The 17,321-nt window shown below is 45.3% G+C and overlaps 1 protein-coding gene across 1 annotated transcript; it reads right to left on the bottom strand.

Moving 5' to 3' along the window:
* Positions 1-7,174: 7,174 nt before the first annotated feature.
* SMU1 (SMU1 DNA replication regulator and spliceosomal factor) lies at positions 7,175-15,569 on the bottom strand. The gene is made up of 12 exons (XM_050329480.1): positions 15,403-15,569; positions 14,890-15,100; positions 14,631-14,783; positions 13,895-14,005; positions 13,366-13,494; positions 12,491-12,610; positions 12,033-12,149; positions 11,683-11,810; positions 10,820-10,946; positions 9,486-9,653; positions 9,051-9,203; positions 7,175-8,465 (listed from the first exon to the last, which is right to left on the bottom strand). Exons 1-12 carry the CDS (start codon positions 15,426-15,428, stop codon positions 8,367-8,369), a joined length of 1,542 nt encoding a protein of 513 aa, XP_050185437.1. The 5' UTR covers positions 15,429-15,569; the 3' UTR covers positions 7,175-8,366.
* Between the last annotated feature and the right edge of the window lie 1,752 nt (positions 15,570-17,321).

Here is a 17,321-nt window from a genome sequence, read left to right as displayed (position 1 = left end):
CTAGGCCTGACTCCTGCACAGCTGTCTCGAGACTTAAACAGCAGTAAAATATGCTCCTTGTTTTCAGTTCAGTGAGCACCCATGTTTACTTTTTTCCTTAACCACTGGATCAAAACAGTAAGGGCAAACAACACCTGTGCAGTGCCTTGAGGATGAGAAGGGGACATTATTTTGTTTCAGATGACTGTATTATTTAAAAAAAAAAAAAAAAAACAAAACCAAAAAAAAACAAACAAACAAAAAAAAACACAGGGGGAAAAAACTGACAAACATTCCATAGCCATATTTTCCTAGGAACACTTTTATTTTCCTTTCACCACACCCACAGCAGCACAGTTGAGGTAATGGTCTTGACTTACCGTTCAGACCATGGGCGATTCTCTCGTGCTTGGTGACACCAGAGGGGCTGGTCCGGGTCTAGATTCCAGGAGGGTGGCTGAGCAGAAGCTGCCTCTGGAAGCCTTAGCAGAGCAGTCCAGGGAAAGATGATACTACTGATGCAGGAGGGGCAGCAGAAACACCACCAGTTTAGGATTCTGTTTTGAAATGAGCTGGTGACTAACATAAAATCTATGTCCCAAGGAAATACTGGCAGCAGTAGAGGGAGCTTGTGGCAAAAAGCATTAGTCAATGATGGCAAGAAGGACCCAGCTCTTAAAAGTTCAAGTACAAGGTGTGGCCTCTCCCAAGCTTCTTTGTCCTCCCATGATATTCTGGGTATCATACAGTTAGAGCAAGCAGCAAAACATGTTCTGTGCCACTGGAAAATGGAACGACAATTTTTTCTGACTTGTTGCTTTATGTGCAATGCAGTTTCCCATTTTGGGAAATGAATGGACAGACAGCTGTAGAAATTGAGGCCACAGTAGCACAAAATAGCTGTTTCCATGACTACCAGAGTAGTAATCTGACCTGTTGTAATCTGAGTTGATGCTTGCAGTCACTTCCAGTGTTTTAACACCACCGAATTCATACATTCCAACCCGATAGTCTAGTCTATTATAATTATTCTTTCCACTCTGCGCCAGGCATCCGAGACATTTTTCCCCAAGAAATCTTGCAGCTCCACTGTTGCACAGGTTTGCTGTGAAACAACACCCACTGCAGACTCATTTAAGAGCCTGCTCTCATTTTTGCTTCTGCTTTCAGAGCCCTTAAACTAACAGGTCCTTTCCTCCCCATAGCTTTGAATACCTGCTACCCAGCACCAGTGCAAGAAGTTTGCTCAGCCCAGGGGATTAAACTGAATAATCCCAAATCTGCTCTGAACTTACAGTGTGATGCAAGGTCAAGCAAGCAAGCAACTTGCCCCTATGACTTCTTCACTGGCAACTTAGTCTGTGAAGACATGGTTATGATTGATTACTGCTCGGAGGATTAGTAAGGCACACTGAGAAGGGAGGTTTGATTTAAGCCATTTTTTTTCCAAAAACACATGAAAACAAAGGAAACAAAATCAAAGAAATGCCACATTCAGTGTTTTCTTAGGAGGTAAGATGAGTGCTATTAAGGTGCTCAAAGAATAGGGGCTTCAACTACCCTGAACCCTGCTGCCAGAAAAACACAGCAGGACATCATAACACAGGTAGATCCACACCTCAGGTAAATGCTGAGTGCTCTCTGCCATAACTATGGGTACTCGACTAAGAGCCTGATGAATGTTGTGGCAGGTGGCTGAATTACAAGAGAGTTAACACACTGCAGTGTTAGAGGCACCAAGCAGAGGTAGATAAGTAGGTTCAGAATCACACCCTCACAATGGATACCACCAAGCATGAGGCACCTCGGGTGTGGTGAGCCACAAAAGCAGGGCTCCAATTCAACCTCCACCATCCAGACCAAAACCAGATATGACACACCTATTAAAGGCTCTAGATGTCCCTGAGAAAGGCCAGCAAGGAGAACCCGGGCCAGCAGTGCACGGTGGTCACCGTAAAAAGAAATCATGAGTTATCGTAGTGCGTGACTCTGTCAAGGGGCGCTGGGGCACCCACCTGCCAGCCTGGTAGACAGTCATGGGGAGTTTGCTGCCTCTCGGGTGCTGAGATACGTGACGTTGTCAGGAGGGTACCCCAAACTGTCAAAAGCACAGACTACTACCCGTTATTACTCTTTCTTGTGGGTGCAAATGACACCACAAGCCAAAAACAGCAAGAGAATCTTTGGCAGCAGGCTGACCAGTTTGATGAGATAGACTTTCAACTGAAGGACTCAGGGTTGGGATCCAAAATGGCAGTACTTTTGCCATTGCTTCCTCCTGGGGAGTAGGTCATACCAACCAGTGCAGCAACAGATGTTCCTTGGCTGCCTCTCAAGGTGAGGATCAGAGGGCTAACCACATCAAGGGTGTTTTTGGTCACAGTGAATCCCCTTACACCCCTTCTAGCAAACCTCATTGCTTGATCCCCTCTGAAATGCCTGCATACAAACATATGCAGCATGGAGAATAAACAAGAACTGGAAATCTACGTGCAGTCATAGGCCATGATCTCATTGCAATGACTGAGACATGGTGGGATAGCTCACGACTGGAATGTTGTCGTGGATAGGTATGGACTTCTTAGAAAGCATAAGTCAGAGAGGTGAGGTGATAAAGTTACTCTTTAGATGAGAGAACAACTTGAACGTATCAAGCTCTACCCAGGGGACAGACAAACCTGTTAAGAACTTTTGAGTGAGAATTGCTCAGTGTGCCCTGGCAGCCAGGAGGGCCAACTGTGTCCTGGGGGGCATCAGGCAAAGCATCGCCCGCCAGTCGAGGGAGGGGATTGTCCTGCTCTGCTCTGACCTGGGGTGGCCTCACCTTGAATATTGTGTGCAGTTTCGGGTGCCACAGAATAAGGTATCAAGCTGCTAGAGAATGTCCAAAGGAGGGCAGTGAAGATGGTGAAGGGCATTGAGGGGAAGCCGTGTGAGGAGTGGCTGAGTCACCTCAGCCTGAGGAAGAACTACTTTACACTGAGTGTGGCAGAGCACTGGAACAGGCTGCCCAAGAAGGTCATGGAGTCTCTCTCTAAAGACATTCAAAACCCACCTGCTCTAGGTGACCCTGCCCTGGTAGGGGGGGAAGACTAGATGATCTCCAGAGGTCCCTTCCAACCTAAAAATTCTGTGATAATCCATCCAGGAGATTCATGGAGTGCTTCAGTGAGAACTTCCTGATCCAAATGATAGAGGAACCAACACGGAGAGATGCTCTGTTGGACCTCATACTCTAAAACAAAGGGCTTGTTAGGACTGTCAAGATCAAAGGCAGCCTTGGCTGCAGTGACCATGAGATGTTGGGGTTTGAGATCCTTAGAGGAAGGAAGAGGATAAAAAGCAAGTTCTCAGCTCTGGACTTGAGAAGAGCAGACTTTGGTGTCCCTGAAGATTTGCTTTGGAAGCATCCTGAGGGATAAGGCTTTGGAGTGAAGAAGGCACCAAGAAAGCTGGTTAAAATTCAAGGCTCACCTCCCCTAGGCTCAAGAGCAGTCCCTTCCAGTGAATGGGAAGTGAGGCAAAAATGGCAGGAAGTCTGTAGAGATGCACAAGGAATCCATGGCTACACAAAAAGGAATCATCTGGAGGATGAGTATCCAAAGTTAAGTAAGCGGGGAGGAGCATAAATATGTTGTTTGGGAAGTTATGAAAGCTAAAGCTCAACTGGAGTTGGATCTGGTCAGGGATGTCAAAGACAACAAGCACCTCTGTAAGTACAAAGGTGGGAAAGGGTAGGGAAAATGTGGGCCTGTTACTGAATTAGATGAGGCATCTGGTTACACAGGACATGGAAAAAATTGAGGTACTGAATACCTTCTTTACCTCAGTCTTACGGATGACACAGGCCCTCAAAGAATTCCAGGTCCTAGAGACCAGGGGGAAAATCTGGAGCAAGGACGATGTACCCTTGGTGGAAGAGGATAGGTCAGGGAAGACCTAGGGAAACTGGACATACACATGTCCTTGTCCCCAGTGAGATGCAGCCACAAGTGCTGTGGGAGTGGCAAGGCCCCTCTTGACAATCTTTGATTGATCATGGTATCTGGGAGAAGTGCCCAAAGACTCATGGAAAGTCAGTGTCTCCCCTGTCTTTGAGAAGGGTAAGATAGAGATCCAAGGAACTAAAGGTCTTTTCGCCTTGCCTTGATCCATTGGAAGGTAATGGAGCAGCTAACCTGGAAACCATTTCCAGGCACATCAAGAACAAAAAAATCACCCAGTTGTCAGCATGGCTTCACCAAGGGAAAGTCATACTTAACCAAACTGATACATTTTTACAGTGAAACAACCGGACTGGTGCATGACAGGAGAGCAGTGGTTGTTTTCCACCCAGACTTCTGTAAGGCCTTTGGCACTGCCTCTCATAAGATCCACACAGAGCAGCTTTGATGTATGGGACAGATGAGCAGTGAGGTGGATTGAAAACTGGCCGAATGTCCAGGCCCACAGGGTGGTGACGAGTGCAACGAAGTCTAGCTGGAGGACAGTGGATCCCAGGGGTCACTACCAGCACCATTCCTGTCTAACATCCTCGTTAATAATCTGGACAACTGGACAACACATACCCTCAGCAGGTTTGCAGGTGACACAAAACTACAGAGGAGTAGCTGATACAATAGAGGGTTCTGTTGCCATCCAGAGGGAGACTTGGAGAGTTCAGAGAAATGAGCTGACAAGAACCTCAGGAAGTTCAAGGGAAAGTGCAAAGTTCTGCATCTGGGGAGACACAACTCAATGCAACAGCACATGCAGAGGGGCACTCAGGTGGAAAGCACTAGAGAAGGAACCTGGGGTCCCAGTGGACACCAAGGTTATACATGAACCAGTAACGTGCCCTTTTTGGAAAGAAGACTAATGCTGTCCTGGCTGCCAGTAGGTAGAGGGAAGTGATCCTTCCCATCTACTCAGCAAGGGCTAGGCCACACCTGGAATGCTGTGTCTGGTTTTGAGTTCCCCAATACAAGAGGGACGTGGTTGTACTGGAGCAAGTCCGGTAAAGGGTCACAAAGATGCTGAGGGGACTGGACCATCTCTCTTGTGGGGAAAGGCTAAGAGGGCTGGGACTGTTCAGCCTGGAGAAGACTCAAGGGGAATCTCACTGATGTGCAGAAATACCTGAAGGGAGGGTGCAAAACAGAAGCCAGGCTCTGCCTAGCAGTGCCCAGTGACAGGAGGCCGTGGGAACTGACTGAAACACAGGAGGTTCCCTCTGAGTATCTGGGAACTCATCACTGGGGGTTACTGGGCACTGGTACAGGTTGCTCAGAGAGGTGGTGGAGTCTCCATCCTTCCAACATCAGATATCCTGTTATTCTGTGCATAAGACTTCCAAGGACAATTACTTCTAATTTGGGAAGACAGAAAAGGCTTAACTAGCTTCCAACAGTACATGTCTGCTCCCAGACAAGCCAATGCCATTTCCTGCCCAACAAAGGCAGTTGTCAAAATAATTTGTTACTACACGGGGAGAAGTTTTATACACTAAGGCAAATAAAGAAACTGAAGAGGGTTTCATTACTCTTTTTCACGATACAAGTCAAAAGAAAATTGTTATAGCTCCATCTCTTGTTCCATGAGGAGTCTAAGAATTCCCACAATTCCTACTCTGCCCCCAAAATAAAGCATTTAACCACCTTTCTCCTTAGGATTCACCTAAAGCCTATGCTTTTTCCCTGATAATGAGATTCAAGCTTGCTCAGCCTGTCTTTCACACGGCATCATCATCCAGAAGTCATAGGGTTTATTTACAACTATCCAGTGAACACAACACCAACAGGAACCGGGGACGGAGTAACCATGCCTAAGGACTCCCAAAACTCACACAGAAACCAGGCAGAAAGTGAAGAAAAGCTGTACCCAAAATGCATTTATAGCTGACTTCTGGCATCATCTTTCCTTTAAATCTATGCAACACCTTTTCCTTCTTTTTGCACAGATTGAACACTAGTCCTGCCAAGGTGACTCACACCAGAGGCAGGCCCTCTTACTGAGGCTCGTGGTTCAAAACCCTCTGCAAAACGCAGGATCAAGAGATTCACAGGGGCTGACAGGCAGCCCTGGAGGCCATCTGCTCTCTCAGGCTCCATGAGAATTCAGCTGCTTCACAACACATTCACAGAGAACCCACCACTGCTGTTGAGATCAAGTCTTCAGTTTTCAGGTGGCCTCCCTAAATTTTACTAGGGAGGGTTTGGTTTTTGTTTCTGGATGTCAAGCTGGTAAGAGTATCAGAGCACAACTACAGGAAATAATGCTACATGGTACACCCCAACCCCCAAACATTTTGCACTCCTCTGTGTATGACAGAACTTGACATTTCCAAACAAAACAATTCAAGAACAAAGCAAGGCCCACAGGTGAACAATGTTTTCTTTAATACGAGTTAAAGAACTGCCTTGTTCTAGTCTTACAGAGAGGTAAGTGGCATTAACACCTGGCTGGTTGTCCAGAGAGAAAATGTCCTCCTAGATTTAAAAAAAATAACATTTGCAGTAAAAAAATTTTAATTAAAAAAAAAAAAATAACATTTTCAAGATTAACACTACATTTCTGTGCCAACAGTCGGCTATTTTACAAATCACAGCCATAGCCCAGGAAATAAGTTTTACCACTGCCCTTTCGTAAGTACTGGTAAATATCACCTTTTTGGCTTGAGAATTTAATGCAATAAACTGAGACTCCTCAAAGAAAAGCATAAGAAACACCAGAGTGTCTTACATTTTTAAGCTAGAGAATGTATTCCAACCTTTAAACCCTACGGATTCTGACAGTTTCATTTGCTAGAACTACTTTTCTCTTAGAGAACAATGTAGGATACAGTTTTCATTGAGGAGTAGTAGTCCTGTGTAATCTGAAGACAAAATGAACCACAAAAGTTAGGTAGTATTAAAAATATTTTGTCAAGATCTTCTGTATCAAAAGTACTAACTGCCAATGGAGCTTGTCAGATGTGTCACTGTCAGCTATTTCCGTCTTCTCAGGCAGGAAAAATAATCACTTTTTGCTATCTGAAAAAACCTCTAATGATGTATCTAAGTAAGTAAAAATCAACTAGGGAATTAAAAACATCACAGCTAAACAGAGAACTAAACTCTACACTTTAATTAGTGCAGTGAACAAGCAACGCCATGTGAGAATTCCAGTTGAACTTTTTCTGCATTCCCCTGGACCACTACAGACACAGACAAAATACTTGAATTGGAACTAATTTATTAAATCAAACAAAAGTTACCACTGTTTGAAAGATTACTGTGGTAGGAAAGCATTCTACAAGAGACAGGGATAGAACACAGCACAGCAGATTCACATCTACAAGTGTTTCATTCATCATTACAGGAAAAACCTTGTTTTTCTGCATCCTAGAAAAGACATGGTCAGATTCTGGTGTACACTCACAACAGTGTGCATTAGACAGGATCTCAAATCATAAAATCTTATGCTCCAAACCGAGCATATGAAGAACCTGAAAGTGTCTTTTTATCTGTGGGACCTATGAATCACCTCGACTAGGTCCACAGGCATATGAAACTGAAAAAAAATTAAAATCTTACAAATAATTATTTAAAGCGTTATCACAGCACTAGGAACTCAGCCTATGTAAACCAACTTTTGCATTTTTTAAAATATTGATCCCCTAAAGCCTGTTTCAGTTACAGCTGGTCTGAAGACATTTTGCACTTACACGAAGAGAGTACTTATACCTTTTAATCTAGAAGTGAAATAAAACAAAAGGGAAAAAAAAAAAATAACTGTATCCCACTGCCAGATCAGGCAGGTTTATAGTTTAGAGTAGGAAGTGCTGGCAGATGGGGAAGCATAGTCTCTTTCTGAGGAAGCTGTGTGACACTACTTTCCAAAGTAATTGGAAAAATTATAGTGAAAATTGAACACAGCAAAACCCAATGGACTAGAAACGGCCTTGTCTTCAAGCCGAAGCGTAGCCTGGTCTGCATTCCAGAAAAACTATGCTTATGTTTCAGCAGTGGGAAATAGATAGCTTTCCCACTCCACATTTCACTCACACAAACAAAAAAAAACCCAACATTTTGCTGTATTCTAGGAAGTCAGCAACCACTCATAAGTGTGTCTACTTCCTGGCTCATTCAACTTTTACAAACATTGTAGGAAGAGTACAGACTTCAGGAGACAGAAAAAGCACTCTCACCGAAGTGACTCTGACAATTCTAATAAAAATAAGTATATGAAATTAAGCAATGCTGTATTTAAGCATCAATCTACTCTAGGTGAGTAAAAATGTCATTCTCTGGAAAACCAAACTAAAAATTGAGCAAGTATCATACTCTGGACACTTAGATCTTGTTAAAGCACAAACAATAATAAACTGCAACTAACAGGCACACTTGAGAGCTGGATGTAACATCCACCTATGGCTTCCACAGTTTGAGGAGCCCATCTTCACTGTAAGTGGCAATCAGGTTCTGGTGGGGGTGATGAGCAATGCCAATGACATCCTTCTCATGAACCTAGAGAATAAGTAGAAAGATGCATCAGAAGAGTATTCCTTTAGCAGATTCAAGGCAAATATTCTCTTCAAACAAGAACTAGAGGAAAGCTGGACTGACTTTTAACATACACCCCAACATCAAATTCCAGTCACAACAATGTTTGTGACATGGCAGTTACTTTTTGCTGGGCAAGGGAAGGCTCACTGAAAGTGAGCCACAAAATTTAAAGTGTTCCTTGTTAAATTTAGACATTCAATTTGATACTCCTTTTTAGTTCAACCCAAGCCAAATTCAAAGCCTGACAGCTTTAAGTCTGACAGCTTGGTCAGATCCTCCACCAGCTGGAACCCAGGACAAGACCTGCTCCCATTCAAATAGGTTTGACCCAATTCACTCCTGACTTGGTGGGTAAATGTTTTCCTAACTTTTACAATCAAATAGTTCTACAAAACCAAACACATTCTAGAGCCAAATGTTCTGGAATACATTTGATTAAATTGTGGCCGCTTCCTTGGTCTGAGACTACTCTTTCTGGATGTCACGGTGAATATTTACATCCTCCTTGTGTTTAAACTCTGAAGAAGTTAAAAGGTAAAAACTTACAGTCAGGGTTCTCTCCAGCTTGCCGGTCACTGTGCTGAAGCAGTAAAGCACAAAATCTTCACCAACACAGTAGATCCATTCACCACGGGGCGAAAGTGCACAGCACACAAAGTCACCACCTTCTCTCTTACCAGAGCTAAAGCTTCTTACAATCTGTAAAGACACAACCCCCATAAATAATTGCCAGGATTAAACAGCAGCATCATTACTCTAATCAGCACAAAAATATTTAAGCAGTACTAGGTCTGCTTAGAACACAAGATCTCTTCATAGTTAAAAGCGCTTTCTGCATTCTAGAAACTGAGTACAGAATAGTTTGTCCCAAAAAGCAAACCAGGGAAATCAGGTTTAACCCAAGACTAGGTTATTAACTAGGGTTTTCTGCATTCTACAAATAACAGAGGAACTTTAAAGGATGCCAGTAAGATCACACACCTGTCCTTGCATATTCATGATGACAACTGTATTCGATCTGTTGCAAACAACGAAGTGCTCTGGGTTTTTAGGCAGCAGAATGACACCGTTCACAGTAATGTCTGTCCCAGCAGTGCTGCCAAGAGACTTGAAGGTGTTTGAGCACTCCGTCGTCTTCACATTCCAAACCTAGTATTAAAAACAAACATAAAACCATTTAGCTTTCAAAAACTGAACCAAGAATGAGCTGACGCAGAACTCAGAATTTTTAAGGCCCCTGGAGGGAAACACAAATTCCAAAAGTTGTAGTTTTATGCAGATTTTGAGGAAGTTATCACACACATTATGAAGTGTGAACAGCGTGAATAATTTCACTGCAACTGAACTGTAGGTGGATCTCCATCACCCAAATTCAGCCTGGCTCCCTTACCTTAAGCATTTTCCCTATGGGGTGAGTCCAGACTTGCTTTATGCATTTAGCTGGTATCTGTGAATATATGTATAACCCTGCATATGCAATTTGCCTTACTGACATGAAAACTGCAGACAAAGCAAAGCCTCACTGCTATTAGCGGGAGGGACATCCCAGATTACAGCTGCCTCAGACTCAACACCAGCTGTTTAGAAACGGGAAATGGAACTACTTGTTTAATATTTAAAAACTCCTTCATCATCTGTGAAATATTTTTGTTGTTTACCTACTAGTACAATCAAAAGAAAGCACCCTCTTAAGCTATTCCCTCAACTGGGGTAGTCAAGTAAAGGGTGCAAGTCCAAAGTAACATTCCATTTGATATGAGCAAATCTATCACAGTTTCCTGGGCACATCTATAACAGGATCTGTTTGCCCAACCTCAATGCACTATATCAATGCTCTACTTAATAAATAAATACAAACCCAACTACATTAACCAAATAAGTCAGTAATGCCCTTGAGAAATAACAATTTACTTCTTTTAACTACTACACACTGTGCAGTTCCACTCTTTCCTGGGACTAAAAGCTGGACCTGTCACTTCTACCATCATCATTAATGTCAGATTACCCAGCTTACACAGCGAGGGACTCCTGAGCACCAGGACACAACAGCTGACCAACACAGTGAGAAAATACAACTACTGCAGACAAGGGAATCCCCACATCCTAAGACAAGACAACACAGTCAACTCAGAACAGGCTTAAGGTAAGTCCTGTACTTATGTCCCCCTTTCACAAATGCAACAAAGGTCACAAGCAGAATCATTACTGCAGGTAACCCCAAGCCCTTCTCCAAAACCTGCAGCAACCACAACAAATCAGCTAGAAGAAAGCAAGAGTCTGAAGGTGTTATTCACAAAGGGTAAATGCTGTCTTACCTTCACTGTGCCGTCAGACGAGGCGCTGATAATGTAGTGGCCATCCTGGGTAAAAGTGGCTTCATTGACAAAGGAGGAATGACCACGGAATTCCTTTAAGGTTTTCCCAGATTTTAAACCGTGAATCCTGTCAGATAACACAGGTGCAAACCAGTGAGCAAATTCTACTCAGTAACAAGACACCAAGTAGGCACAAGATCAGAACTACTGCATTACATAAATATTAATCAAATTAATCAACACTTCCCAGATGCTAAAAGCTGCAGGAAAAAGGGTTTGATGAGGTTGCTGCTGCCTGGTAACTTAAGATTAGAACAGAGTTTGAGTACTTTTGTGAGTATATTCATTCTTACTTTTAACTCAGTGATTCTTAGCTTAAAAAAAGAGTCCTTACTGCACACCTGAAAACTTGTAACTATTTCCTTAACATCCCTACCCATCATGTTTTTACAGAATAAACAGAGCCACGTTCCTCTCAAAGGCCCGTGGCTGAAGTACAAAAGGCAAAAGATACAAGTTAAAAATAAAATTAAAAAAAAAAAAATAGAAGCATTATCAAACCAACCCAAAACATCTTTCCCTAAGTCCAAACGGGATTTTCCCCAAGAGAACTGTAGGGCCCTAGACAAATTCCAAGAGCAGCAGTAGGATCTTCAGCTATGGAAATCTTGAAAACTCAGCTGGGCAAGGCTCTGAGCAAGCAGCCCTAACTGAAAGGCTCACTGTACTTTGAGAAGCATAGTGGACTAAAGACCTGTACAAGTACCTTCTAAATTAAACTGTTTTACAGTTTAGCTGCTTAACGTGAAAATTCTGTTTTCATTTCTCCCACACTGTAGCTCACACATTCTTAGTTTATTTACCTGATTGTCTGATCAAAAGAAGCACTAAGAATCTGGCTGCTGTCTTTAGAGAAACTGAGGCACGTAACACCTTTACTGTGTGCTCGTTCAAATCTCCTCAGACACTGACCACTCTGGATTTTCCACACCTGAAGAGGAAAACAGCAAATGAAATAAAAGTGGTTACTTTGCTGTGAGACCACAGAAGCTTAAACATCAAAGCCAATATATATATATATATATATGTTTCTGAGCCATGCTAAACTTCATTTATTTTTTATATGGGATGGCAACGTTCCTGCAATTGCAAGGTAATCTTTTTGGTCACCATCTCTCCCAACATACAACATGCAGTAGAAGAAGATTTGTACCTTGATCTTCCCATCCTGTGCTCCAGTTGCTAACATTTCTGTGTCTCTGCTGAAGCACATGCACAGCACTGCATCATCCATCATCATGAAGTTATCTTGTGCCTGGTACTTCAGATCCTAAACAAAAGCAGAACATTTTTATTTTAGGCAAAGCACAAAACTACAGCAGTTTTACTTCAGTTACATTTTATAACCCGTCGCCAAGCAGACCTCACAGCTTTGTAATACAAGATTCAAAGGCAAAAACAACGACGTAGAGATAAAAAAATTTATCACAGAGGGATATCTATGACAGCCCAAATAGTTAAACCCATGTAAATATTCCAGACTGATATCTGAATCACCTAAGAAGACAACTTTCTCAGGTTCAGATTCTCTGATAAATGAAAATAATCATAATCTCAAAGAATAAATTGAGGTGCAAATGAACCATCTGTGTGAAATAAGCAGTAACTTGCCTTCCTAATCTTCCCAGTAGTGAAGTTCCACACTTCAATGAAGCCATCAACAGAGCCAGTAACCAGGTACTGTCCATCTGGAGAAAACCGAGCACACTCCACGTGCGACTTCTGCCCAAACTGTTTAAAGAAGAACACAAGCAAAGCTTGATAAGCAACTTAAAAAGAACAACTGATTAAAACAAAACTGTAGTCTCATTTTGATGGTAAAAATGCAGTACTTTCTGCAGGAATGCATTCACAAATTTAATGCTCCTCAGTACAAGTTGTTTCACTTGGAGCAATGTTTCTTCAGTGTAACTTTTACAGGGAATGTTTGATATTTTTAAATATCCCATTTTTAAATTTCCAAGTTTTTAAATACAAGTGATCGTGACAACTAAGTATAGAAAAAAAAGCCTTCACTAGTTAAAACAAAAATACAAGATTACCACTGGCAAATAAAACAAGTTCTAATAAAGCATTTTTAGCAAGCTGTTATCAGACACCACAAATTGATTTCACAAGTTCTGACTTGAGACTTCTAAAAAACAGTTTAAGCCAGGAGTATTTCTTTGCACAGACAAAGAAGGGGACTATGCAAACTTCTGGAAACAGATTGACTCTGAACTGTGAAGCCAAAGAAACAGCACATTTATCTTAATCACAAATACCATAAGCACTCAAAGGTGTTAAAAGACCTTATCTCAGATTGTCAGGAAGAAGTGAGATAAAGATGAGATAAAGCATGGAGTAGAAAAGGGGAGGGGAAAAGGAGGGGGCAGATGACTTACAACAAATAGAACAGAAGAATTCAGAAGATTTACCCTTATCTTCAAACATAAAGCACAGCAAGGAACAAGCAGCAGTAACACACATAAAAGCAAACACATTACCTTAATATGCCTGCTCAGCTGTGTGGGGAACTTCTCCTCTTCTACATCTTTCACAGCTGCTTTGCCTCTGAACAAGTCAATTGTCATACCGGGAGGAAGCAGGCCCTGATGCTGCTGCCATTTCAGTGCCTTTAGGGGAGTTGAAAGCCACAGCATTAGGCATCAATTAACACAGACCTAAGATATATGAAATACTGGCTGCACAGAGTATCCACAAAAACACTCTGAGAAAAAAGCACAACAGGAACAGTGTGTGTTACAGAATGTTATCTACAAAGTGCATTGTATGTGCTGAGTATTTATTCTGCTGGAAAAAAATCTCCTGCTGCAGTGAAGACTTTTCCTACAACAGCTAAATCCTTACCACATGTAAAAAACCTTAATTTTTAATTATTTACCACATGTAAACTGTGTGACACCTGAACCTCACTTTTACAGAGCTGGAGGCTCAACCACACCACAGCTAGCTTACTGCAGCAGGGATTTAAGGAAGCTGACACAGCTACCGAAACGCTTCTCCAAGACTCACCTGCCCCAGCAGTGCCATGAGGCGGGACGGGGGCACCACGCTGACCTCTCCAGCCAGAGCCTGTGCAATGGCAGCTCTCCGCTTCTCTTTGCTGCTCCCATCTGGGTATGCCTAGAGGAGAGTTGTTTTTATGAGATGATTATTCCATAGCATAATTTTTTTTTTTCTTTTCCATGCAAACCCCCCCCCACCATTGCTCCAAACTGAAGCCCCTCCCACATCGATTTTCTGTCAGGCCTCCAAAATTCTGTTCTCTTTAATCCCCACCCCTGAAATGCAGAGTGTAGAATCACAGGATTCTCAGGGTTGGAAAAGACCCCCAAGATCAGGCCACCAACCAAGTCAGCCATTAATCCAACAAGCCTTCACCAAAAACATCAGACTGACATCACCAGCCTGAAATAACTGGTAAGAAATAATGCTTTGCTATTACACAGTAGTATTTTTTGTTGGCACAAGGTGTGTTTTTTTGTGCTGCCCTATGTGAGAAAAAGAAACTAAGGTGTAGATATCACCCCGTGGCAGGACACCGGTATAAACCCCCAAACTCCCACTGCTCTGGTGCTGCCTCACATCATGTGCCAAGCACCATTTCCTAAACACTTCGTGAAACATGTAAAAATCTCCAAACAGGGAAACTGCAGGTTCTCACTCCCAGAGATAGGGAAAAGAGACTCCCCGAGCCGTCAGCGACTCGGGCTGAGGCTGGGGAGGTCTCTGAGAGAGCACAACGTACCTCACGAGGATCGAAGTAGGACCTGGCCAGGAGGTTCTCCAGGTGGATGTAGCGCTCGGGCTGGGTTTGTTTCAGCATGATCATGGGGTCTGTCTGTCTCAGGAGGGACCTGGCAGCCCCCAGCTCCCGCAGCTCGATCAGCTCCAGCACGACCTGCAGCAAGACACGCGTGTCAGTATCAGCGGGGAGCACGTGGAGAGCAACACACAGGGGCTCCCCCGGGGACCGAAGGGCCCGTCCCAGCCCCGCGCTCGCCCACCTGCTCGTAGAGGTCGATGAGGGTCTTGTCGGGCAGCTTCAGCGACTGAATGGCCTGCAGCACCGTGTCCCAGTGCCCGCTGTTGATGTCCGCCACGAAGCTCTCGATGCTGTCCACGGTGTTGAGGGACACGGTGGTCTCCTCCTGCAGCGTGGCCAGCGCGCGGTGCAGGCTGTTCTCCTTCAGGTACTGCATGATGAGCCGGATCACGCTGCGGGGAAGGACGCGGAGAGGGCTCAGAGCGGGCAGGGCGCGGCACGGGGCTCCCCCCGAGCCCACGGCCGCCAACAACCCCCCCACACACACACACACAGTCGGGACCCCCCGAGCCCACGGCCGCCAACAACCCCCCCCCCACACACACACACACAGTCGGGACCCCCCGAGCCCACGGCCGCCAACAACCCCCCACACACACACACACTCGGGCCTGAGCCCACGGCCGCCAACAACCCCCACACACACACACGGGACCCCCCCCTGCTGCCCCCTCGCTACCCCCGCCACACTTACTCGGAGGATTCGATTTCGATCGACATCTTGAGCTGCTGCCGCCGATACAACCGCCGCTGCTGGTGTTACCGCCGCTAAATCACCGCTGCTGCTGGTGTTACCGCGCTAAATCGCTATCGCTGCCGCTGCCGCTGCCGCTGCCGCCGCCGCCGCCGCCGCCACAAGGCCTTCTGCCCGCACTTCCGCCAGGCGTCCAAACGCCACTTCCGCCAGACCTCCCACTTCCGCCCCTCCGACCCCTCCCCCTGACGTCACTGCTCGGGGCGGTGCTCGCCCGCGGACAGCCCCGCCCCCCAGCGGCGGGGCGGGTCTGGCGCCCCCTGGCGGCCGCGGGCGGGGAAGGCGCCCTCTCCCCGTGCCTCGGGAAGGACTTGGAAGGGCTGGAGCGGGCCCGGACAGAGCTGGGGAAGGGTCAGGAGCGCAAATCTATGAGGAGCAGCTGAGGCAGGTGTGAGAAAAACTTCCTCGCTGCTCTCTCCAACTGCCTGGGAGGAGGTTGTGGCCAGGCGGGGGTCGGTCTCTTCTCCCAGGGGTAACCAGTGACATGATGGGAGGACAGAGCCCCAGGCTGCATCAGGGGAGGTTTACTTTGCACCTCAGGAGGAACTTCTTCGCAGAAGAGGTGATCAGAGATTGGGATGGACCTGCCCAGGGAGGTGGTGGTGGAGTCACCGTCCTTGGAGGTGTTTAAGGAAAAGGCTGGACTTAGCGCCGTGGTTTTGTGGACATGGTGGTGTTCAGTCATAGGCTGAGCTCAGAGATCTCAGAGGTCTGTCCCAGCCTAATTGATTCTGTGCTTCCACCCCCTGTCTTTTGTCCATCAGGATCACGGAAGATTCCCTGTGGTGACACTGACAGGTCAGGCTGCAGGTCACGCATCCCGGCATGGACATGGAATGGTTCCTTGCCCTCCTGCTTCTTCGCCCGTGCAGGTTTGCAGGTGCAAGTCAGGGGTGTTACTCGCAGCTTGCAAGTCTCAATAAACCATTGTGAGCTCTGCATTTCAGGAGTGTGGTCATGTGTGGAAGAATGACAGTACACAAAGTAACGTCTCAAGAGTAAAGGAATTGACAGCATGACTTGCTGCTTTTATTTATGGACTGAGAATTAGAAGAAAAATACTGCTCTACTGGGCAGAGCCCTCCAGTGGCACAGGGATGGGGCATGAGAAGAGAGCTGTCCTTTAAACACACGCAGGGTGGCTGTGGCAGTCCATCTGTGCTGCCTGGACTCTGACCAAGGCCAGAAGTCTTGAAGCTCCTTGGTCCTTGGGCAGCGCTGAGGATCTTCCAGGCATGGCACACCTGCTCCCAGTAAGTGCCCAGTACCAGTGCTAGACTGCCAGGGCGTGGGGGTGTGAAATCCTCAGCACTCGGCCCCTCTTGGACGGGCCTGTTTCTTGCTGGTTTTTTTTAGGCGTGTACGCTTTGCTGGATGAGCCATGGAAAACAGAGCCGTGTGTGAGAAACTGCCTCCCTCTGCCAAGGAAAGCTGTTCTTCACTGTCTCTGTCCCCCAGAGTGCTTAAGAAAGTAATCCAATAGCGTGGAGCTGAAAAAAGTAGTGAGTGAGGCACACGGCTAACATGTCGCATGCTGTTGTTCCCTCTGCATGATCCCAACTGGTTTGTTTAACTGCCCGTACAGAGGTGCAGGGATTGCTGCAGGAAAGTACTGGTTAAGTTATTCCAGGCAAATTTGTTTTCAATGACAGGTGTTATTTATGTGGGTTGAAGGTTGTTCTGAAAACAAGTCTGATCCAGACTGTAACAAAGCAAAGCCATAAAATCCAAAGATGGCAGCTATTTTTGTGCTGGCAGCACACAGGAATCTGGCTCAATTCCTCAGTAAATTCAGCTGGTGCTCTCTTGCCTGCCCTCCCTGCAGTGTTACTGGCCTCTATCAGGAAAAACCGAACAGG

Source organism: Myiozetetes cayanensis, unplaced genomic scaffold, assembly GCF_022539395.1.
Source record: "Myiozetetes cayanensis isolate MyiCay16 unplaced genomic scaffold, myiCay2020 scf4, whole genome shotgun sequence".
NCBI classification, from domain to species: Eukaryota; Metazoa; Chordata; class Aves; order Passeriformes; family Tyrannidae; genus Myiozetetes; species Myiozetetes cayanensis.
Note: the sequence above shows the minus strand (reverse complement) of the source record. Positions and strands in the feature narration are given on the sequence as shown.

Bases quoted from the DNA above. Each gene is read 5' to 3' on its own strand.
- SMU1 (XM_050329480.1), bottom strand. From the start codon at position 15,428: ATGTCGATCGAAATCGAATCCTCCGA. The intron at 14,784-14,889 runs GTGGGCGAGCGC...GTCTTGCTGCAG, and splicing joins TCATCGACCTCTACGAGCAG to GTCGTGCTGGAGCTGATCGA. The intron at 12,150-12,490 runs GCAAGTTACTGC...GCTTTTGTTTAG, and splicing joins CTACTGGGAAGATTAGGAAG to GATCTGAAGTACCAGGCACA.